The sequence below is a fragment of the Ooceraea biroi genome, chromosome 12 (genome assembly GCF_003672135.1).
Source record: "Ooceraea biroi isolate clonal line C1 chromosome 12, Obir_v5.4, whole genome shotgun sequence".
Taxonomy (NCBI): domain Eukaryota; kingdom Metazoa; phylum Arthropoda; class Insecta; order Hymenoptera; family Formicidae; genus Ooceraea; species Ooceraea biroi.
The window spans coordinates 189,756-214,918 of NC_039517.1; the positions used below are offsets into that span (position 1 = coordinate 189,756).

The 25,163-nt window shown below is 43.9% G+C and overlaps 1 protein-coding gene across 9 annotated transcripts; it reads right to left on the minus strand.

Annotated features, from left to right (window-relative positions):
- Window positions 1-64: 64 nt before the first annotated feature.
- LOC105286124 (matrix metalloproteinase-14) lies at window positions 65-23,505 on the minus strand. 9 transcript variants are annotated; one of them, XM_011350808.3, is made up of 10 exons: window positions 22,458-23,505; window positions 11,825-11,948; window positions 9,832-9,939; window positions 7,606-7,760; window positions 7,162-7,464; window positions 6,770-6,923; window positions 6,551-6,687; window positions 6,127-6,447; window positions 5,840-6,029; window positions 65-2,455 (listed from the first exon to the last, which is right to left on the minus strand). In XM_011350808.3, exons 1-10 carry the CDS (start codon window positions 22,590-22,592, stop codon window positions 2,301-2,303), a joined length of 1,782 nt encoding a protein of 593 aa, XP_011349110.1. In that variant the 5' UTR covers window positions 22,593-23,505; the 3' UTR covers window positions 65-2,300. The 9 variants fall into 9 exon arrangements, with proteins under 9 accessions (XP_011349110.1, XP_011349112.1, XP_026829956.1 ...); XM_011350810.3 differs by having other exon boundaries at window positions 5,948-6,029; window positions 22,458-22,592; XM_026974155.1 differs by lacking the exon at window positions 22,458-23,505 and adding an exon at window positions 14,104-14,226.
- Window positions 23,506-25,163: the final 1,658 nt, after the last annotated feature.

Consider the following 25,163-nt stretch of genomic DNA (forward strand, 5'->3'; position numbering starts at 1 on the left):
CTGCTCCAGGACGTCTTTCCATTCGTCCCTATTCAACGCCTTTCTCCTCCTACTTCTCCTTCTACTTAATAATACAAGTATTTAATAATTTTGTACATCTTTTGTACATGTCTGGTACTGGTCGCTCCAGTATTATTCAAATACAAATCTTGATCAGTTATACGATTCTCATTGCCGGATCACATTCTCCAAATCTTTCTAGATTTGACGTAAAACGAAAATTGAAAATACTCGATAGCTAAAATAAACATATATATATCTATATATTTATTAATACTATTTGTATGACAGTGAAAAATATAATACAATAGAGATTTCGTTCAGGGCACGACGCGTGGCGTGGCAAGTTTCAATATGAATCATTAAAACCCTGACGTCAGTAGTAAACGTAAAGAAAGACCTTGTATGCTGAAACACGTGCGGCTCGGTTGACGACGACTCACGACGGTACCGCTTGTCATTAAACAATAACGATTGTTACATCTCTAGCTGATGCAAGACGAGAGCTTGTAAAAAAATAGATTACTTTTACTCTCCAACAAAGTTTTAATCGGTAGATGGCAGATAACGAACGGATACAAGGCCTTTCTTACGGTGCTCCGATAATACTTAAAGTACTGCCAAGAGTAGTAATCCTTAATAATTAAGTACCGGTCAAACACTTTGCAGTGTGTTAGCATACACTGAGAGACACTTCACGTAACGTAAAAAGCAACGATATTAACGTCATTTAGCAAACGTTCGTCAATACTGAATACAACAAAGACAATTTCGGATATGCGTAATCTTTTCGCAGAGGGTTTCCTTCTTTATTGCCGGGCAGGATGAAGTGCACTTTCATTCTTCGTCGAGTCTAGAATCTAAAAATATTTTATATATAAGAATTGTATTTTATACATATACATATACGTATGTATATATGTTCACACACAGCACCATTAATGTCAGAGCTCAGTCCGACAATTCACAGTACGGTCGCTCTAGCTAATAATGATCGCATATAAAACTACAAGACGAACAAGCTATCATCTCGGGAGAAACCACGCGGTGGAAGCATTCACGCGAAAAAACGGGGAAAGGGAAGCTCCTTTTCCAAAGGCGACATCGCAACAACGGAGCCGAGACGCCATTTAGTCGAAGTGACACACTGAAGAAAAACGCTCGGTTTGCGCTCGGTACAATCACGTACAATCTTCTCGCTTCGGTGTATAAATTACAAAAATACTCTCCAAGGCACTCGCACTTAAGGCAATTGTCTTAGCGTAATTATCGTAACGTAATTATCGTAAGCGACATGAGTACTATACGTACACTCGCGTGTATTAATGCAGTCCGGTGTGTTTTCCGAACGTTCAGTCCTTTCATATTTCGCTGATTCTTTGCGTTCCTCGCGAGCGGAAACCGATCTAATCGCATCGATTAATCCCAAAATATTTCTTAAAGATTATGAAAAAAATTTAGGTTTAAAACGTTGAGCACACCGGACGCCGTTAATCACGCAAATGGATCTCACGAGTATGCAAATGAGAATATTGAATAGAAAATTATGCAATATATAATTACCAGGTGTTACGCGACAGAATTCCTCAGTGTTTGTTAAAAATATTTATAGAAACAAATGTGTCCGATGAATTCCACGTACGTAAACAGATTGAATAAAAGTGACGTATAACGCATAATTATGCGCATTATCCAATGGAGTTGTTCAGCGTTTAGTAGCTAGGAGGATCCACAATACTCGTGACACCTATCAACAAACAGCTTCGACAATATTGTCAATCAAAAAACCGATCGCTAACTTGTAGCTGTTAATTGTCAGTAAGCGCGTTTGTTTTCCACGTCTCTTTTAAAGTCTTTGCAAATCATGGACATGCGAGCAAAAACAGGCAGTGTAGAAGGATCCTATGTTTAATCTTAACCGCATGAAACGTAGTAGTCAAAAATACGACGTAATTCGTGTACGTGCTTGCACTCGCGTTTACGACAAACAAATCGTGCGGATTCAAATACGCGCGCTTGCGCAGTTACACTGGTTTGACCCACTGTTCGTCGCAATTCTCTAGCTATTTATTTAATTATCGGGGGGAACGCAACTTCCTAAACAAGTTCCTATAAGATCATTGCGCTATCGTTTCACACTCAACCGTCAACGCATTATATGGATCACGTCATTGGCCATTGGTTGCTCTTTCGCAGCAACGTTCACGTTGTTCCATCGCAGAAACGTATATTGACTTGGAAATTTCAGGCTCGTTGGCTCGCATTGATCCTCGCAAGATGTACTCGGTCGACAATCCGCTTTACGTGGTCGCAATGAATCTCGCGATGATCGTCGTCATCGCGATGTTCATGAGGAAGGGCTGCCACGTGTTTCCCGAATGCGTGCTCAACGAGCTTGTGCCGGAATCCGCATGACCATGATTCGACGATGACGTGACGAGTTCGTCGGTGCCTCCTGTTGAATTCAAATTCGAATCGTAGTATGGCGCAAGCGGCCTAGATCCATTCGCGCATGCGCGCGACAACTGGGGCGCCGTATCGCTAGTGCGCGTGCGCGTACGTACGAAAGCGCGAAACTGGCTAGAGCATGGGAGTGTCCGCCATTGGTCATTCATTGATCTGGCCACTGCCATTGGCTGGTTCGTCGCTGTTGTTTGGAACTTTATTTGGTTTCTCTTCGCGCGCGCACGAAATATCGGGGTTTTGGCACGTATGGTCGGGTGGTCGGTCGGTCGGTCGGTCGGTGGGTAGTGCCGCGTCAACCGCTCACTTTTTCCCGAATTTGGGGTGTACACTGTTGTCCTCTGGAAAAGGCGATTGCTCCCGGTTAATGCGGGCAGTTGATCGTCTTGGCTCTAAGGGTGAATCTTCTTGTTAACTTCTCTAAACAAGTCAGCCATATGCTTGCAACGTGTTTAATGCTATTTATGCATGAACGCACGATTCTTATTTCGTTAATTACAGCGGTCTTTGTATCAGACAGAAAAGATATCACAAGTAAATGATCAAATTTTAAACACTTGGTTAATTTGACACTAAACTTTAAGCTGTTGAGATTAATGTATGTAACAATGGCCGAGAAAATTTGCAAATTTTAAACATGAAATTGTAATTTACAGACGTCAAATTTGTGGACTCCAGAGCAAATTTGGTCGAAGCTTTTTAATCCATTCGACATAAAATGTAAGTAATATAAAAATATATCAGACTAGGATCTACAATATACATATTGTACAAATATATAATGTAAAAGAAAAATATAATTGTATAACTAAGAAAAGAGGAAAACTTGATTTTATTTAAAGATACTCAAATCAACGATCATTAATAAGAAATCATTGCAAGAAGATGAGGGGGAGAACATAGAGAGTTGATAGGAAAACATAAATTATATGGAGAAAGTCTTGCGAGATTTTTTTTTCCCTTTTGAACCCTGCCGATAAGTGACAAATCCTACAAAAGAGTGCAACTCAGGACCAGTGCATGCCATGTACCCCGAGAATCAGATATCGACAGACACGCGGAACACGGAAAAGTACTCGTGCAAGGGGGATACGTGTGTCTAGGAAAAAATAATAACTAATAAATAACTGCATGTGCATTGTAGTGTAAAAGAATACTTGTGAACAGAACATCAAACTAAAAATAATAAAAAAGAGAAAAAATTCTGAAGAGAGGGGGGAAGAGGGGTAATCTCCCGTAAGAGCCAGTGTATTGTTAGATGGGGCAGATCGGGACCCACACGCTTTTATGCTTGAGATTAAGTTCCAAACAACGCAACAACTGCCAGCGCGGCAGCGATTACTCACATGCACCACCCTGTCTCACGCTCGTGCGTGTGTGTATGTGCGTGAGTGCATGCGTGCGTGCGCGCATATGCGGATTCACGGATTTTTCATGTAGATTAATTGTGCAAATGATGAGAGAGACAGACGTGCAACACTTTAGCATGCCCACCGAGTTAGTTAGTTAGTTACTATAAATGCGAATGGTAAATGAGGAGTAGAGGGGGGAGGGGAAGGAAAGGAAATAAAAAACCAAGTTTTTTCATGCAACATGGATGATATGATATCTGATGCGCTATCTCTATTGATAAAAGTCTCGAGGAGAACGAAAATAGAGACAGAAGATGAAAAAAAAGGAAAGAAAAGAGAGGAGTATGTAAAGGGGTGCGCGAAACCACAACCGATGACGTGCCGATCAAAGCTATTCATAGAAGTCAGACGAGAACCAGAAAAATAAAATAAAAAAAAAACAAGAAAGAAAATGCGTGAAGAGATTCTTATTTTCTAGAATATTTACTCTTGTCTTGTCAAACTGGATGCGGCGACGATGACACAGAGGCGACCTTTTCGCGTCGATCACCATTTACTTTTCAATGTCGCTGTCTTCGGAGAAATAAAACTCTCTTTTCATCCGACGCCTGGCTAATAAATACTCTGGGCTTGAGCGTGCCGCGAAATTGTCAACGTTGCGTGAAAGTATCATTAACGATCATGACGAATATATAAAAAAATGATGAGGAACCGTTATAAGCGTCGAAGTTGTCGAGTCCTGACAAGTCTCAAACGAAAAGTCTTTGATCCACGAGCTCGCAGTGACGTAATGCGATGATCAGCGATCAGACTGTTAGAATAATGGCAATGAATGATAATGCTTACGACATTAGTGTGGTAATATCTGGTGTCTGATGTATGTTAAGTATGATTATTGGCCGCAAAACGCTAATTATACTTCCCATCGCTGATGTAAAACCATCACCAGTCAGTGCTCTTGGAAAATAATGGCGCTCTTAGAGCAACGTAGACCAACCGTGCAAGCATTACTCTATTTTCTCGTGTTTCGATCTCAATTTCGTAACATCCGGCGTTGATGCATGTCGCTCGAATTGTGACACGTGGTAATAATAATGTTTGAAATACATTTCGTGTGCAGCATCGTGTGTACGCGCGTTGCGTCACATCCGATTTCAGCGATCTACGTCTCGATAAAATGCACGAGATGTGAAATAATAATCGTTTGAATCGTGACGCCCGTTTCACGTTGCAGGATTTATTCCGACGTTACGTTACATCGAAAATATTAATACGAATCTCTCGATATGCCAATCTGAGTTTTTTAATCCGGATTCCGATTTAGTAGCTTTTTATAATATTATTAGGTCATTATCAATATTTATAATCTAGTCGCGACCCGAATTACTTAATTAATGATCTAAATAATATATGACAGTATTGCGTGCACGTGTCTATTCGCAATGTAGCCCTAGCATCGTCGTTAGCCAGGTGCACGAGACACCAAAGTTTTTAATTTCACCTTTCCTGCCCGCCTCTCGTTGTTACAAGTTATCTGTTTCGCCGATTATTTTCAGCGAAGTGGAATGTCAAGCGTGGAGGACTACCGGGTATCCAACGCCGCGCGTTTTTCCGAGGGCATCAATTTAAGAGAAGCGCAATTCATGCAAGTTCGCGGAAACTTATTCATCCTTACGTTCACGGAAAAGTTAAATTGCGTACTGAATCAACGACAGCTATTAATCGTGGCGGTAATCGTTGTGATAGAAACACGACAGCCGGAAATAAAAGGATAAATTAGATAAAAAGAAATAAAATAAAATCCCAAGGAATATCTATGGCCGAAGATGGGAATCGATTTCGTAGTTTTAAATTAATGAAAAATCCGGAGAGGAGCGCGGTGTTTATTGCAATTTTGCGATTTTAAATTAATGAGAAAGAGGCTCGACGCGGAGTATTTGTTACGAGTAAACAGGACTCGTCGCGGATGATGGATACCACGGAGCTCCTCCGAGGCTAGGCAGGATTTGATAAGGATCTTGTACCTGCGTCTAAAATGATGTCGTCGATGTTGTCAAGACTACCGTAATAGTACGTGTCATCGTCGGCCACGTCCATATTGCTGACAGACGCAAACGGCCGGTTATCTTTACCTAGCGTCCCCCTGTTAGCGGATTTGCATCCGAACCACCAATACGCCGTCGATCTCGGGAAGGCGGGCTCAGCGACATCCACCTAAACAAAAAAATAAAATGCAATTATGGACGCAACGTCATTGATCGAAGCTTGATAGAAGCTTCATTCCTTTGTCTTTTAAATTCGCGCTACTTACGGAGAAGGTACGATCGTTGAACCGATAGTAGGCATTATCCTGGAAGAAGTACGTGTAACCCTTGTAAGTGACCGCCGCGTTAACGTGATCCGGAATGCCCTGCCAGTTCTTGATGAGCTTGGGATAGTTACTCCTCACTGGTGGCTTCGACGCTGGATCGAAGCGCCAGAACTTCGTGCCCTTGTAGAAGTAGATCTTGCCGTTACCGGTCCACACGGTGGCCGCATCGATATGGTCAGGGATACCAGTGAAGCCGTCGCTAATTTCTTTTGGATAATCGCCGTCCATGGTAGAGTTGATGTACCTCCAGTATTGCGTGCCCTTAATTTAGAATTAGGAATTCATTTGTAATTAACAGTAATAATAATAATGCAGCGTAGCGGAAAAGGATTGTCTTCTTAATCTGCTTCTCAACTTTGCCTACCTTAAAGAAGTAAGTCTTGCCGTTTCTATAGGTGAACGCGGCATCTATGTTCGACGGAAGTTCCTTCCACGTGCTACTAATGCGTCTGGGATATCCGCTAGCTACCCCGTTGTCCGTTAATTTCCAATAATGTTTTCCTGAAAATTTAATAATCGATAGATATCTTATTTGATGTCTTTGATAATATTCAAGTTGGAAGACTGTGGCTCGTGGATGTACCTTTGAACACAATGGTGTCGCCGTCTTTCGTGTTGAACATCGCGTCGACCTTCGGATCTTTGCACAATTCGGGATCTTCCTCGGCGGGTGGTGAAGGTCGCGATGTCGTTCCTTGACCACGTGGTCCATAGTTCGTTTTCTTTCCGTACAAAGCCTGAAAAGATTTCCGATTCAAGTTTATCCTTCTTTTATCTTTCGTTTGAAAATGCTCGAACATAGGGAAGCAGGTGATGAGTAAAACGACGGAAACATTAGACAACGTAGAGGGAATAAAATGTACTAATTTAAAAATTAATAAACAAATTCTTAAAGTTTCAAGAGTTGATAAAAGTTTTAAAATACTTGTGTTGTTTCAATCGATTTTCTGCATTTTCTAAGAAATGTCTTCGTACCTGTATAGCATCGATGTCATCTTGATCCAATGTAAAATACGGATCGTAACCACGGTAGAAGGGTGCCATCAGAGCACTCTTGATGTCGCTGTGGCTAAGACCGAGCGAGTGGCCGAACTCGTGCGCTGCGACCTGAAAAAGATTCGTGCCGCGATAGCTGCGTATAGTCCATCGCTCGGAGTCATCGAAATGCGCGTCGCCGCCGTACACGGGGAAGTAAGCATGTGCCAGAGTACCACCAGGTCCATCGAACGGATCGCCGTCACCGTGCTCGCCCACCTCGAATCTGATCTCAATGTGAACCTGAAGTAGTCCAATCGATTAGAAAATATTGTTCGCTAGATCAGGCATAAGGAAATATCAAGAATAAAAGATTACTCGGGGGCCATTACGATTACAACTTGACTTAAAACATTCAAAGAAAATTTTACAATATTTTCATACGTTCTCGTATCCCGATTTGGGGGTGAATGTAAGATCAGTTTCGCCCGACCAGACGCTGAATGCCTTCGCGATCTCCTTGTCTACCTCCTGCTTGTTCAGGCCGGTAGGATACTTGCTGAGCTTGTACGTCAGGTTCTTCGTACGCCATCTCGACCCTGCGGAAAATTGCAATTTTTCTTATTAAAAACATTAAATAAGCGGGATAAATATATGTTACAAATATATTGTATCCGTTTCGTTCGAAAATTTGCGAAGTTATCCTCGTTCGTGTTTTCAGAGAGACTGTTTTTCGCCAAGCAACGTTGCTGGCGTCATTTCCATGTCCTTTTCATGTGATTATTTCATTATTTTCACATCTAGGCTGTGTCCGCGTCGATCGCGCATTTGCGCTTCGAATAAAGCTGTTGTTATTATTTTTTCCTGCGCTTGTATTAGTATGTGCAACATCCGTTGCGCCGCAGCAGCATTACAGAGATCCGACGATGGCGATTCGCGTGCGATATTTCGACTCGTTCGCGGAATCCGCGATCGCGCGTCGTTATCGTGCCGTCGCACAATTTGTTTATCATACAAGCAAGAATAAAAATCGCTGTTCGCGTGTTACGCGCACAACGCGCGATTACGGAGTCGTCGCGATTGTTGCATAAATCGCGACGATTATGATACCGCGCGTCTCGTTCGGTTACGCAACAACGAGTGTTTCGCTCGCTCGCAGATGATGTGTGAGCGAGAAATATCCAAAGGCGGAAAATCAACAACGAAATGAACGGCTATCGGGTATCGGGACATCATTGGAGGTGTTGAAGGTTTCGCGATGGGCGTAATGAAGGATGCACGCATGGCCGAACGCTTGGCACCCGAGAGTTTTACTGAAACGTGAAGCGCACGTGAGTGACGCGGGTTCAAAGTCACGGGTAGCGTGCGCAACTGCACACAGAGAGAAAGAGCACGAACATTTTGTCGTTCTGCCGATACGCGCAAGAATGTCCCTTCGCGGGTTTTTTTTTATTTCGGCCACGCGACGTGACCGAAACCGCTGGAACGCTTCCAACGCACGTGTCATTGACATTTGGGTGCTCCTTGGTGATCCCGAAGCGTCCGATAATTCGCCGCAATGATTGCGTGGTAACGTAAATATTTGTCCAGTACTATGCAATTGCACTCGGAGAAGCGCGTCATTATTGGATGTATATTTTGAGATAATCAGGCGCATATAAATTTGAACTCGAGTATCAGAAGAACGGTAAATGAAGAAACGTTTAAGCAGAAAAAATGTTTGATATACAAAGAGTTTTAATTTAGGGATCTCTTTCTCTCTCTCTTTCTCGCTCGCTCGCAGTTAGACAGAGGAAAGTGGGCGAGACGCAATGCGGTTAATTTAAGCGAATCTCGCACGGCATTCATTTGAAATGCATTTGGAACATCCGACGAACAGCGCTATCGTGATACAGATCCGCGTGACCCGTTTAGGGTGACTGACTCTATATCAACGACTCGCGTAATGGCAGCGAGACACAACTGCAGGAAGTTGGTGCGTCCGCGATGCACAACTCGTCGGGGAAACGTCGCAAAACAGAACGCGTTAAATGATCTTCTTATTGGATAGGAAAAAAATTGTGGTGGTGTTTCAATGTCATAAATGCTATCATAAAACATCATTTCAAATTTCAAAGTACGAGTGTTATATAACGAGAGACGAAAGAAATTATTTAACTGAATAAATAAATATATGTACAACTTGATTTTAGGTGTATTTGTAAATTAACCGGTTTTGAATATAAATTCTATACAAAAATTAATTTCGATGGAAATAGATTAAAAGTAAATAAATTACCAAATAGTATAACAATGAAATTAGCAAGTTATGCAAATAAACTGGTTGAGTTTTATGTAATAAACGAATGCCATGACTCGCCCGATATTCGCAAGCGGTATGTTTAGCTGTTTTCTCCGATTTTGCGGTGATTGTCAATGATACGCGAGCGACTTTCAATCACGCGACGATTTTTCGTGAGTTTCGACAGCAGGTCTGTTTATCGATTAGATAATCGATCGCAGCTGATCAACCGTATAAGATTATGTCATATCTCGCGGTTACGCCGTAACATGCCCAGATTGCACGTTGTAAACTTTCTTCAATTTGTCAATTGCTAATTATTCGCTGCCAGAAACGTGACGTGACGAAACCGCTGTTAAACTTTCCTCCGCCGAGGACACCCAACTCACCCTGAAGAGCATATCTCTTTGATCGTCCATCGGCGGCTGGCCCGACTTTATCTTTGACACCGCATCTTGGAGTAGCCATGAGCTTGGCAGTCTCTTCGTTCAGTTCGCCTGGAACAAAAGACACAAAGACGAGAGTGAAGATTACTATCTGTCATTAATTATTCACGTGTTGTCAGAAATTCTTGTCTACTCGAATACTTCTACTCTCTTTACTTTCCATCCGCGTAAAGCTAATTATACGATCAAGTATAATTCTCGTGTGTATCGATTCGCGAAGCACGACGTGTGGCCGCAAAAGCTATACTTTCGTTGGTGGATACATTTGCGCGCGCGTAGGCGCGTACACTCTCGCATCCCGTGCACGTATTAATTTCTCATGCCTGTATGCATAATATGCACACTGTGTACACGGAGTACCCTCGTGCACATAGCTACCACCAACTTCGCAATGTGGCCACTCGACATTTACGAATACGTGATCGATGGTGCAGAGTTTCGCGCCGGAGATTACGCTTTTTGGGCCGAATCTGGGCAAGAAACCTCTTTCGTCTCGCTCGAAAACGCTTTTTGCGTTGTCCCTTTTCTTCACGATGGCGACGGTTTTTGCCAATGCGTTTTCTCGCGACCGCTTGAGCCACCCTTTCTTTATCGCGAGAAAAATCTTGCCACGGCGCGTGAACGCGATCGATCTGCGACTACCATTTCGAGAAGCAACGCTGAAGCGGAGCTCAAAAACCGGCACATGGCCGTTGCGAAGAGCGAGAGAATTTCATTTCATTGTTCTCTATCTTTTGTTTTTTTAACTTTTGTTCTTTTTCACAAATTATATCCGTTCGAGCAACTGCAGATGCATCGTGACAACGCAGATTACGACCGATAAACACGCCTCATCTCGGATAATGCCGCCATTGATGTAGCCTGCAGTTTCATAGTTAGATCACTCTTCCGTTCACCTTCGGTTTTTATTGCCCCTCCCCATCATCCCGCCCTGCTATACATTCTGTCTCTCTCTCTCTCTCTTTTTCTATCTTGCGTACCGCTAGTGTCATTAACGACTGACACGTAAAGCTCATCCGTCGATCATTTGTTCCTCGTTCACGTGAACCTTTTTAATCATGCGAGCTACCATCATCGTTATCATAGGCCATACGCACGCGAGATAAAAGTGATAAATCTGACGACGTATCTCCCTCGATAAATTCTCGAGACTTTAGTCATCTTTGCCCGGATGATATTTACTAATCACGGTTGTGACACGCGGTTTCTCTCGTTCTTTTTTTTCCCCTCGTATCTCGATTTCTTACGTTTAATCGGCATTTCGTAACAAGTGTCTTCTAAAATGACTTCTCGCCCGAGACAACGCGGACGATTCATCACCGCGTTGCTGCAGTTGATTTCGGTCGCGTTTCATCGAATTCTGAATCATCGACGTCAGCACTAACGTTTGCTCGTTAACGTCGTCTTGTTAATGATCCGCATCTATTGTTATTTTTATTATCATTTCGGTCAAGCGGTCCGACATAGCGCGCTTAAAATATTTCTCTAGAATGTTGTAGTATGTGCTGTTATTTCTTTTTTGAATCACACGCATGCGACACTGAGTAAACGCATCCTCTTGGTAATTCCGCTTGTGAATCACCAATGACCGCCTATCAAAAGCGCCCGGTAAAGAGACAATAGACTCAAGCGTGTTTCATACGAATTGTAGGACGTAGTGCTGTAGTGTTTAGTACGTAGATGTAGTAGATTCCACAAATTGAGTACAAGTAGCTGCTGATCCGTACATAATACGTACATACGTATATAATATGCGATGCTTTAATCCATAAAACCCTATTCTCCTATTTTTAGAGAAAGAATATGATTTTAATAGTAAATAAGATTAAATAAGAAAATAACATAAGTAAAATTTCTTTAAAACTCTGGGGTCTTTTAGATATTATTAACCAGCAAAAACGACGTAACACATTTTTAAGAACGCGGGTCAACGTACCGGTTATGTTAATACCAGCAAACGCCTGGAACTCCTCTATCGCCGCCGTTAGCCTTTCTGAACTCAGGAAAGCACTGTTTTCCGGGTTCGTCGGCGGCAGGTATCCATATTGTGCCAGGTAGTTCTGCAACATCAATGAAGCATAGGTCAATAATTGATTCATCGAAATTAACATCGCATTACGAATCTCGCCCGATTTTTCGTAGCGCTTATTGTCCGTCTTCCGCTCAAGGCAAAGTTTGCCTTGTACCGCGAGATCTCGCGGACAGAAAAATCCCCGTCACTCCGCCGACTGTTTAGTCGGCCTTTAAGCTCTGTGTCATAGCGCAACCTTGGCGTTTTACGAGCGAGGTGAAACACGCGCGCGACACGGAGAGATACGGGAATATTTCTTATCCGTATGGGCAAATTTACCGAGGTCTGGCCGGTCCGTCGATCCTTTTCCGACCAATCGATATCATCACACGATCGCGAACGCTATTTTCGTGGGTGGCGGAAATCACATCCTGCGACACATCCCAATGTTGCTTTACTTGCGAGGCAACATTGCGCCAGAGCCTGCGATTTCCGCCGATATCTGGCAACCGCGACAAACACGCGATCGCCTATCGTCTCGCAAGACCTGCGGTGCATACGTGACATACTTCGAATTCGTTAACTAAAATCTAAAGTGGCTGTTGCACAAGACCTGCTCCTCTCCCGCGTAGAAGAAGGAGCGTGTCGCAAGCGCGGACACGAGATCCGTCATTAGAGCCAATTCGGACAACACATTATGTTCGAAGCGCGGATTACGTCTGTGAGGAATGACTCATCCCTTATTCGAGCATAAAGAATATTGTGGATCATCCGCCCCGTCGTCTAGAGCTTTAGATTCGCGGCGCGACGCGGCGTTCGACAATCGGCCGCTTTTTCCAGCAGGGTTACGATAATATTTATAATCGCTGTATGTCGAGTTAGCCAATCGATTTGCCATGTATTTGCCATGTATTTGCCATGTATTTGCCATGTATTTGCGTGTACTCTTTCGGAGCCGACTCCGTATCGATCTCGTTCTCGCGAGGAGCGACCGTCAACGTATTGTACTTGCGATTCGCGATTAGAGACTTGGGAGGCTCAAGGCTTACGTTTAGCACGAAGAGTACGTTTATGAGTACTGGATCAGTCAAAAAATCGCGGCGATATTTTAATAGAATGCTTCAATAGATTGCCTCGCAAATGTTACCAAATTATTAAATTTAATGATTTATCTCGACGAAAGTCAGCGAGCCTGTTGTCTCAACAATATACGACACAAATATTTAATACCGCGGGGTACGAGAGATCGATACGCGAGTCGCCGTCTTCTCTCGCGCGGTTCAGTGATCCAGTTCGCGTGATGTTCCGTTTTAATAAAACAGGATGAGGCAGCTCGTTGAAAGTCGAGACCTATCCAGACGATGCCGGAAACTCGACCAAATTGGCCGGTCGAGTCGCCACAAATCGCTATTGTGCGAAGAAACGCGGCGGGTCACTCTCGGCGAGTCACGCGACATCACTCGATGTGTCTCACATACGTAGATCGGATTGGGCTAAGTAGCAATGGCCGAAAGGGGGACTGACCTAACCGATGGTAGTACTTACTGTTATCTGGCCACATAGACTTGTAAACGCGGCCCGATTAATATTCCATCGAACGAATCGCACGTTGTGCATGCTAGAGTGTATTTATTATTGCCGAATTGCGCGAGAGAAGAGAGCGATTTTACGTGGCAATTCTTTGATCGTACATCGCGTCTTGTGTATCAAGAAAGTGATTTAATGCGAATTTAATGCGAATTTAATGCGAATTTAATGTTAGCGGGGCTCTTGCGAGTTCATGACGTTCATGCAGAAACACAAAGATGAAACGACCGCGCTTTGTTACTCGCGCGGAAACGCAGCGGGATCGCAGCGACGAAACGCGATCTACGTAGCGTAACTGCGAAGTTACGGCGTGAGTCACACCACCGTCGCCGCCACCGGAGAGAGAAAGAGCATAAAGGGTATATTCATTCAGATATTTTCGCACCGACAATCCGATGCATCCCTGTCGCCCTTGACAGTGGTGCAAAGTTCCCGCGAGCGGTAGCCTTGAGCTTGGAGAGCTGAATCATGCCTCGGACGGCAAAAATTGAACTTCCACGAGCACCCGCTTTCAGAATTGACGACCACGTGCTCCAGTCGTTTTCCGTTATACCGTTATTAAATGCGGAAACAGATCGCTCGCGGTTTTAATGACGTTTTTCCTGCAGGGGAGTTACCAAATCACGGTGACCTCACGCTTCCGAGAGTGATAAACGTGCTGAAATTTTTGGAACATCCGGCTGCATCGCGCTGATAAGGATATCTCTGCGAAGATGGTTGGTAAGTTTGCCACACAGAGAAAATTATTACCAACTTGTGCGCAACTAAAACATTGAAAAATTATTAAAGCCAAAGTTTATATGGAACGAGCCAAAGTCGCACGGTTCTTGGTTGTAAAAGTCAAATAATTTATCTGCATTTGAAACGATTTACTTGTTCGATAAAAACATCTGTTCGTTTTCAAGGACTTTTTATTATATAATACATTAGCATTTAAAACAGCATTATCACTGGTGACACTTGTAATGTCGTACTGAAATACCGTTGCAACTTGCTGATTCATTCATACTTTACTGCAACCAATTATTAGCATGTATTAATTATATATTAGCATATATTAATTTATTATTGCTAACTATATCCAGTGGCCAGCTATTTTTTTGTGTCAATATTTTAAATTACTTATGATTTGTTAGTAGTTAAAAATCATTGCCACGTTAAATATTTGCTTTCACGATTACGTGTAAATTTCCTCTTTTTAGTGCTAAATATATATTTGAAAGAAACTTCTTCCGTACGCGACAAACATCAACACTCGATTTCCGGCGATCGTAGCTTCCTTCCGATCAAACGCGAATGCAGTGACTCAATCGGGACCGCTCCTCTCCCCTCTCCTCCTTCCTCGTGATTCGCGAGTCTCGTAATCCGCTCCAGACAAGTCAGCTTCCGCGAAGGCTAGGATTTTTATGAATGAACGTAACGTGGAACGCGCCCGTGCGCGCACCCACATGCGTGTGTCACGCGTGAATGGACTCTCCCCCTCTTTCTCTTCTTGCGCCAAGTGCGTGTCGCGCGTGTATATGTGCGTGGTTTGTCGGTGTAATGCAGGAGCGTAGGACACGCGGCGCGATTGAATCATTGGATCAACGAGTGGTTTTCCGCGAATCCGATCGTGACTCGATCTTTTTTACACTTTTACACGATTCCGGGAGTCAGCTCAGGTTTAAATATTTTCGATTTTGCTTTTACGATTTTGTGACGTTACATCTATAAAACGATATATGATATGATATTTTATACTTTTTTCAATTTTGTAAAAATATTAATTTGCCGTATATACAATGAATGATATAATTATAACATACAGCGGCAGTTTAGTAGTGAAATAATGAAAAAGAACGGAGACTATGATTATACAATTACTCTGCACGCGGAAGTGGGCGCGCAATGGTTATCCGGATAGTCCTCGACATCGGAAGCGCGCGCACGCGTAGAAAATGGACGACGCGCTGGCAGAAGCCTTGGCTGCAATTATACTTTATGAGCACATAAATCGTACTAGAATACTTCGTTAAGAGAGCAAACCCGTGGTCGTCTGCCGTGCGTTATCAAGAGCGAAGACCGCCTACTCGCGCGCGACTGTTCGTCATGCGATTTAATCTCATCAAATCCGTTCTTCTTGAATCTTTTCTTATTCCTCTTTTTTTTATCGGTCCTTCGACCACTTTTTCCATGACGAAAAAAGAGAATGGCCTCCGAGAAATAATCGTTTATTATACACGCAAACGGTCGATGAGGGAATCGATTGGGCCGTTCCATTGAAGTTATGTCATGGCTGTTTTCTGTAAAACACGTTCGAGCGTCCGTCCGTTTAATTGCGTCACTGGCTAACCGTGAGCATATCTCTCTCAGGTATTCCCGTATCGCAATCGACGTATCAATGTCCGCGAGACGATCTCGCGCCATTACATTACGTTTGTAATAGAAATCCGCGACACGTGCTGCAGCTTACTTGCTGCACCGTAATTGCCAGCACGGCAGGGCACTCGCGTTGGGCACGAAACCGCCGTTTTACATCCGGGTTACCTTGAATCCGTTATTCAACGTATGACGTGGACGTTCCACGATAATATTCTTCTAAAAGCGCGACCCAGGTGGTGCCAGGTGGCGTTTAAGCTATTAAATCGATTAATATCTCGCGGATTCGACGATAGAATCTTCCTTGCATCATCGCGAGGCAATCATCTTGTAATCGCGGTAAACGCACATTTACCGCAAAACGATGTTGCCATGCGATAACAACGAGACTGGATGGAAGGGAGGAGGAAAAAGGCACGAAAAGACAGAGAAACGAATTTTCGCGTACTTTTGCGTACGTTGGTCCCTTCGGGCTTAGCGAGCACGACTCGTCATGGGTACAGAAGCACGTTAGTTCGCTTCCATGACCTGAATTTTTGGTCAGTCGTCGGGATTTCGTGTTACTCGCGGACGTATCGTGACCGCGCTGTCTTCCGCCGCGGTTTGTAAAGAGTGCTTAATCTATGAGCGGTATCTCTCCCCGACGACGGGCTTTGTGTATGGAGTTCGTGTAGAAATCATCCACGAGGAGCGTTGTTTTACAATAACGCTGTTAATTCGCCCATAACACGGACTACTTCAAAAAACGAGAATGTAATTAAAGTGTGACATGATGTATAATGATTGAGTTGTTATAAATTTACTCATTATTGATTCGTAATTCGTCTGTTTTGTTGTTTGCCATTCAAGTATAAATTTAAAAGGAGTGATTTGGAGTTGAATGTTACTGAGGCGGATAAAGGCGGGATGATATCTGGGTCGACGACTTCCATGATTAGAGTAGATAGTAGGATGCCTCAGACCGTTCTATGCTAATAGAAACTCGAGCAATTCAGCAGGATGTAGGGTCTCTTCCGAACGTCGTTTAAAATTACGGTATTAGCCTCGCGGACTCGAGATTCGATTCGATCGGTTCCGGCCCCTCACTGATCGCCGATAATGTCGTCGGCACTAATTTTATCGCTCATTCCGATTTTATCGAAAGCGCAACCTGCTGCGCCTAGAATTGTTGCGCGAGCCTGACGCGCGTGGAACGCGCGTTTAAGTCGTCGCTTTTGTGTGTACACACGCTCTTTTATCTTGATCACGTTATCAACGATAACACCTAATTCACTGTCTGTGTGGAGATTTACCTTTCCTCGCTCTCCGTCGAACGCGAGGCGCGTAATACTACAAAAATGAATGCGCGATTCTAATCGACGCCTCTGTAAAAAACCGTCTGCGTTTTAATTTATTCCAGTCGTATGCATTTACCCATTTATTCGCATTAGACGTTTATCTTTCCGAATCGCGCGCAAACAAAATTCCCAAGATAAATCTTATTTTTCTTCCACGTGAGCTTGAAGTAGTGTAGATAAGATTTCTCTCTGGAACTACCTGTCGGTCTATACGATCGATATTTAGCTGTTTAACGTGAAAGCGTGGAATAGCAGACAAAGAAAAAATTTCAAGGATTAAATTAATACATATGAAATAAATATGAGCAGTTTTTGAGATTATATATTATTATTAATCATTATTAATTCGTTAAAACAATTATTAATCGTTAAGAAATATGTATAGTGGTTGAGAGAAAAACAGATTTAAAAAAATAAAAGACTGGAAAAAACTGGGTTACGTGGGGCGTGGTTGCATCTCATGGGACGTGAAAGAACCAGTGCAACACGTCTTTTTATTATCGTTACAGAGACAGAAATGCCTCTGTACGATGATAAAACGTTTGACGTTCGTATTAACTAATATGAGTCACGCTTTAACTCGCGTATACTCGGGTGCCCAGAACTTTGGGAGTTTACATCTTCCTTCTCGCTTTACATCTTTTCAGTTTTATCTATTTCCTTTACGTTTATATTTTTTTACAACTTCTCGTCGATAAGTTTTCGAATGACGATTAGAACTGCTAAAAGCTATCATCAGTGCCGAGTTAAATCAGCGAGTGCATTAGTCATAATCTGCTTATAATAATAGGGTAAGAGAGGCAAGAACGCGCACTGTTGCTACTCGTGTGCGACTGATTTCCGTTTCTAAATGTAAATCTGGCAGTGTTTTGCGCGTGGCGTACATCCTTCCACAGCAACAGAACATGTAACGAGATGACATGCGCGAATTTCACGTGCAATTCCGAACAAAGAGCAATTTTCCTTAGATGACGTCGGGACATACTGTCCGATCGCAGGATCTTAAAGCCTGAGGTTCGGTCATAAAATAAAAGGAAGGAGCACATAAGTGTCGAGCAGCGCACCGGCCTTGAAGAGGTCTTTGTCGACGCGAACAACATCAGTATTCCACGTTCTTCTCTCAGACGTTGTTTGAATATATAAAAGATCATTCCGAGAGCATTCAGCATTCTGCTTTATACATATAATATAAACAATAAATTTTATATCTATAATTTCTTTTTGCTTTTTTCTTTGTATAATCTCTTATTAGCCGTTACGCTTCCTATTAATGATACATCTAAATGAAACTTTTAAGAATAGAACCATAGACAGCCTAAATAATAAGAAATAATTGGGAAACGAAAACTGGTAATTATTAAACCAAGAAATAAGAAATAAAATGCAATAACAATTACCAAAAATAAGAAACAATGAAAAGAAGAATAAATCATTTTAAGAAGAAATAGGTATACATAATGGATTGTAGCTTATTTTCAGAACAAAATGGCTCAATCATTCAGTAAAAGAATTAATCATTTACGTCAAATAATTCATGTCGTGGCAGGAATGCCGAGCTAAGCACGGACGATATTAATACGGTACGACGCACCGTCCCGTGATTTTATCTATCGTGGTTCGCAGTTTCGTCACGTTGCATCGATAGGCGGCAGACGACTGATTTGATTGATTCGAACGCCTGCGGAGTAATGCACTCGCTCTTTGAAAACTACGGAATATTACTGTGCGATCGCATTCAGTTACAGGTATCGTTGACCGACCAAGCTGATTTAGCTGTATCGTGCTCAAATGCGTTGATGCGTAACAAATATTCAGTTTGCGTAATGCATCTTTATCACGATAATACCGCGAGATTGCTAACTAATGCGAATATGATAAGGACGTATGAGTCATCAGAGAAAAGCCGCTGTCAAAGAGCCGTGATTCAACGAGCATAGTTCGGCTCGCAAGTAGCATCTATCGAAGTTAATTGAAATCGCGATTTGCATTACGTGAGTCATCGGATTGTAAACGGCATGGATGCGCGCGAGGTTTTTCCTGTTTTTCCGCCGATAAGAGGAACGTGCTTGTGTGCCAACGGCGTTTCGAATTTTGAACGTCAATGTCAATCGCTGTTAATTGCGCGTACAAAGATTCCGCAGCAATTCAAAGTCATTTTAAAGACGCACTTCGCGGTTTTGAAGTTAAGAGAGCGAGAATTGCGCTGCTCGTATAATATTGACAAGACGTTGAGATGAAAAATAGAAATATCGGGGTTCACAGTTATTGTACGGTATTTTTAGTTTCTGGTCGGAACGATTTTGAGTAATTAGCAACGACTAGAGCGTTACGTTACATCGCGTGCGCGTTATATTTACGTAACGGGTGACGCGCACGTGCGGATTGCGTAAATCGGCTTGGGGACGCGCTCGCGGAAATCGGGATACGGTGGTTTCATTAAGAAATCGGACAGTCACTTCGGAACGATTATACATGGCTTGTACATGCAGTGTCTTGGGCTGCGATAGACGCAGCCATGATCATTTTTTTCCGTGTATAATTTACGTAAAAATAGCAAACACGCGAAGTCATCCAGCCAGTCTAATATTATTATCATTGCGGTTTTAATCAGCTCAACAACTGCGAATGAGTTGCCTCTTTGTTCAGAGGTGTGTATGTATGTTAATATATTAATATGACAAAATATAGGATAGCAATACAATCACGTACAATACGTTAATATATCACCAATCAGTATTCTGAAATATCAATATATTGAACATGCTGACATCATCATTATTACTATATTGGTACATTACTGCTTGATGATTTTCAAGGCATTCGACATTCCGGTAACTCGCACGCAGTTTTTCCGAGCGGAAGCGCTGCAGTCTGCACTTCCACTCGTCGCACGACAAATCTTGAATTTAAAATTACTACTGAACTCGAAGTGATGAACGATGTCTAAGCGTTTGTTATCTGTGACGTTACATCCTGAACTATAGATGCTATGCCCTGAACTAAAGCGATTGCGACGCGTGTCTTATCTACAAACGTACGCCTGCATGTGAGCTCGTCGTACGCGAGATTCCGCTAATCGTGTACCATGCGATTTTTTGCCTCTTTCGCCCACGTGTATCCCGATACGCGAGGGATCGTTCGTGCTTGGAAATGCATAGCTTCCAGCTTCACGGGCACTCTGCCATTGCCTGCTTTGTTTCTCGATTAACGACCAGAGTCATCGATATGCGGGAGTCCACGTGAATCCTGACGACTACTGGAAGTAATTTTCGATATACTTCAACTGCAGGCTACATTTGCATAGTTTGCGTAATGTCGACCACGTCTTGAGCTCTTATCTACTGCATTTATAATTAATGGTTGCCTGCATATCGAGGAAAGCCTTTATGGTTGAAATTCTTTCATTTTTTTAGAGAGATTATATAAATGCTCATCCCAAAGCTCGAGCCGGATGATCTGAACGAATTCCCGTTACACCTTTGAATTCTCGCGTATTTATGTGCGTTGCGTCTTCGATTAACGGCTTTGATCGGGCGCCATTTATATGCCAGCTAGGGCAGCGGAAGATCCCCGAAGATTATGACGGCGGTAAAAAGCCGTGAGGTGCGCGGTTCGAATCGATTCCATCGGTTCCTCGATCGGGTGGATTCTTTTCTCACGTGATCTAAACAGGAACGTACGTACGCAAGAATACGAAACGTACTTTCCGTTCGATTTTCGTCGAGGAACCGCAGAAGCAAGCGGCAGAACGATCGTGCGAGCGCTCACTGGATCGCGAGCGACGATCAGAGAATATCTATGGCCAGATCGTTAATATTCTGATGACGGACGGATGCCGATCCGTGTCCAGCCTGCCGATTCGCGATAACGAAGGCCGGGGCGCTGTATTTCTTCCGTGTTCAGACACATACATTATTTACAATTTCCTGGTATGATCCGCAAAGGGAGAGAGAAAGAAGGGGAAAGCAAGCACACCTGATACTTTGCCGGGAATCGATCTGGAGCAGCAGGTTGTCGGAATCGCCGGAAGATAGGTTGCCAGGATCGAAAGATCGGGGAGACGCGATTCTCAGACTGCGACGTAACGTCCAATAACATTTAAAGATTAAAAATCTTCCGAAGGTTATTCACTATTTCGAGAGAGAAAATAAATATATTTTCTTTCACTCTAACTTATTAGACTAGTTCAGAAGTGTAGCGAAAAAGAACAAACCTCCTATGCGAGGCCGTAGATATTTTTTAACAGTGCTTTTTCTCTAATTAAATACGGGATGCTCGGACGATGATTAGTCTCGAACATTGCAAACAACTTTTTTTACGATCGTTGCGTAAATAAGCATAACATGACGCGTAACGTTACAGCATAAATTATCCAAGTAAGTTTCGTTGTTGATTTGCATGTTACAGTCGAGGTCTCGCGTGACTCTTCCTATTCCCTTCCTCGTTCCTTCTCTTTCTCTTCATACCTTCAATCAATTTGAAAATCTATGTCACTCTTTCCGTTGGCAATTTCAAGACGCAATTATTCGCGAATGCCGCGTTTCCAATGCTGTTCAAGAACGCAACGGCATGATCTTTCGGTCGCGCGTTTACATAAACCGATAATTACTCTTGTTATCGCGCGTATGTGTGTGTTTGTGACTGAAATTTTAGCGGAACCAGCTTGCTAACTCGAATCTTCCGCGATGACTCGAGAACTTGCGTCAAGAACTCAAGTCCGGGGCCCGAGCGTGATACTCGTCCGTTGCGATATCGCATAGCGAGGACGTCGCGGCGCGTCGCGCAGATAGCTCGATGTGTCTCGATACACAATGTCGGATATCGGCTGGCGGAGATAAACGTTTTCCTCGAAGAAATCTTACCTAGGCGCAACGCACGCTCGCGTATTACTCATGTGTCACACACACCGTGTACGAGGATTACGCAGTTCCGAGAGCGTCTTCTCCCCTGCAAACGCCAACGCGTGTTCCAACTGGCAAAGCTCGGAATGCAAGCGCATTTCACGAAAAACTCACGCGAATTCTTGCAGAATAAGAAGTCAGAATGATCCCCAAATTGTGATAAAGAAATAGGCGCGGGGAGAGGCGAAGCTGAGGAAAAGTAGCAAAACAGGGAACTCTGATGCGCAATATTGAGTTCCCAATTGCGAAGCGCATTCAGTTACGAAAGACCAAATTCGATTTTTACATTCGCGTCACGTTTCCAAGGCAGTTCCTAATTTATCTGCCTTTTTTTATAGTTTAATATATATTTCTTAAATAATTTTTTACACTTACCGCGGCAGTGGTATCGCTGATCGCGAGATTGGCCGGCGTCGCTTCCGCGCTCGCGCACAAGGCGAGGACGGCGATCATCATCGGATAGCCGCGGGCACTTCGCCGTGACGGCACGATTTTGCTCCACCTCGTCATGTCTCCAGTGAGAGTGACCTGCTGCGATCCAAAATTTGGTCTGCGCCGAGATGACGAGTGTCACACCAGCTCGCCTCGACGTAAAGAAAGGAACACTGTTGTACGTGCGCACTCGCTGAACATGCGTTTCCGCGGAACGACACTCTCGCGGTGTCACCTCGTAGATCACGGAAATGATCCACGTACGAAGTCGGATGTCTTCTTCCTGCTTTGCGGGTTTGGCGCGCAGCGGTAAACCACGATTTCAATCGGCAGCGTCAGACGTGCGACGCGTGCAGAGAGCCGATTTCAGCAAACTCGATCGCGTCGCGCGCGCGCGCAGTCTCCGCGACTCCTGCGCTCTGACTTCCGCTCGCGAGGGGAAGATGCGGACTTCCCACGGACCCAGCGCCGTTTCCAAGCGAAGCGGTGCTGGCTTCCGGTCGGAGCACCGGACTAGCTGGCAGGGCAGTTCTGAAACGCGGTTGCCACGACACTATCGATCTCGCGGTGGTTTTCCTCGGTGGTGGCTCGCTGCCACTTCGGAGGGCCTTTCTATCTCTCTTTCTCTCTCTCGCTCGCTCTCCGTTGCTTCCAGCGAGCGTGACTCCCCTAGGCTGGCGCGCGGTCGTTCGCGTGTACGCACCCTCGTTCGATTTTCACCGACGGGGAAAATTCCACCACCTGCCGTGTGGGAAGTGTTCACGGGGGAGTCCGATGAAACGATCGACGGGCGCGAAGCATGGAAAGGAGAGAGTGGGGGGAGCGGAAGAAACGCGCGCGAAAGATCGATGGGATCGCCGAGGACGAGAATGGATCAGCCGCGCGGCGATTCGCGTTGTCAGGAGAGGAGAGACGAGAGAAGAAAGACGAGCGCGAGTGCGGGCACGCGAAGCTGCGTTTATCGGAGATCACCGCCACTCTGAATCATAATCAGTCCGCCACTGACTTTTATCGAGGCCTCCCACCATGGTCGTCCCCACGATGGCCACGGTCACCCTCCGACCCGCGCGCCACACGGCGTTTCTACTACACGCGCGCTTACTGCAGCGTCACTGCGTTCGTATTCGCGCGCCGACGTTTAGTCAGCATCGCGGGGTGCAAAGGATCCGCGAGCGCGCGAATTTTATCCCCTAAAATCGCTCCGATTCACGTTCACCCGCAATTACATTTCCACCCTGATTGATTTAATTTGAACGCGCGGTGCCGCGTTCCCCTGTATAACGGGCGTCCATTAACAAGATCGATTTTTGATTGATGATGTTTGACTTCGCGAAGATGCCCTGTCGAATTTTTAATCGAGATGAAATTATCAGAGGTATCTCCTAACAGTTATCGTGTTTCTCTCGTTGGTAGTCCTCGGTTTTCAGTCTTGACAAATGATTGCGACGAGAATCAAGACCTGATGATCCTCGAGAGACGACAAGAAAGACGTCGCGCAGAGAAACATCGTTTTTTTCTCAGTTACGTTGGAAGGTGAATAAATTTGGGATCGATATCTCGATTCTCCCCTCTATGATATCTTGATAGATATTTGAATCCATCTTGATTGCCTAAATCCTCATCGTCTTCGCACGTGAGAGAGAAACTTGCGGCCAGCGAGAATACAGACAACTTTGTGACTCATGCGGGTTCTAGACTGCTTTTCGTTCCAAAGAATTCCTTTGCTTGTGATGCCGATGACCGCAGGCTTGATTCGTACTCGGGCCCAGGTTGAGACACGAATCTCGAATGTAGATGAATCTCCTCGCGCGCGCGAACGGCATCTGAGTAATCTTTTAGTCACTTACCTGCTTTACTTACATTCGATATGGTATGGACTTTGTCAAGGTTTTTGAATGTCTATTACACGTACGTGTTTCTTATCCTAAATTAATTAATGTGTATTTATAAATTAATGTGTATTTATAATTTAAAAAATTCAAATTAACCAAGAGCTCATCCATTTTTATTAATTTGTTTTGTAATGGTATTAGTTTTCGGAGATGCCGCGTTTACTGATAGAACTTGCGACTCGCACATGGCATAAGATGCAATAAACTTTCCGCTTCGACCATCGGGGACAATATAAAGGATATTTATGTATAAAACCGCGAACCTCGCGCGGACGGAGCTTGAATGCGAACGACACGAGTGCATTGAACGAATGAATAAGCATCGGTCTTTTTGGTGCGCATGATCGCGCGTTCTGCATTTCGTCAATGAGTAAATAATAAGGAGCGTTACTCATCGTCATTGCTCACTCCGCCGATTGTGCTTTCTCATTCAATGCATTCGTTATTCGTATTATATTATGTTTCCGTATCATTTTCGTATCTATACGCATCTCTCTTTCCGCATCCTCTTGCCTCTCGCAGCTGCAACCGCCAACTTCCTCCCTCGCACAAACCGAAGACTTCGCGTTCCTTTCATTCCGGGCGAACGTGATCTTCATGAGAACACTTCCCGAAACGCAAACGTGCCTCCGGCGGTTCTATTTTTAGTCGAAATTCGAAAACAAGAGGTGCACATACATCAAAGAATCTTGCTGCGCGAGATTTTATTTTGTCCCTTTTGCTAACGGATGAAATACCTATCTTTCCTTTCATTCAC

Coding starts and splice junctions, on each gene's coding strand:
- LOC105286124 (XM_011350808.3), bottom strand. CDS start 22,592: ATGACGAGGTGGAGCAAAATCGTGCCGTCACGGCGAAGTGCCCGCGGC. Junction 7,465..7,605: donor CCAAATCGGGATACGAGAAC/GTATGAAAATAT, acceptor GGACTACTTCAG/GTTCACATTGAGATCAGATT. Junction 6,448..6,550: donor GCAAGACTTACTTCTTTAAG/GTAGGCAAAGTT, acceptor TTCTAAATTAAG/GGCACGCAATACTGGAGGTA.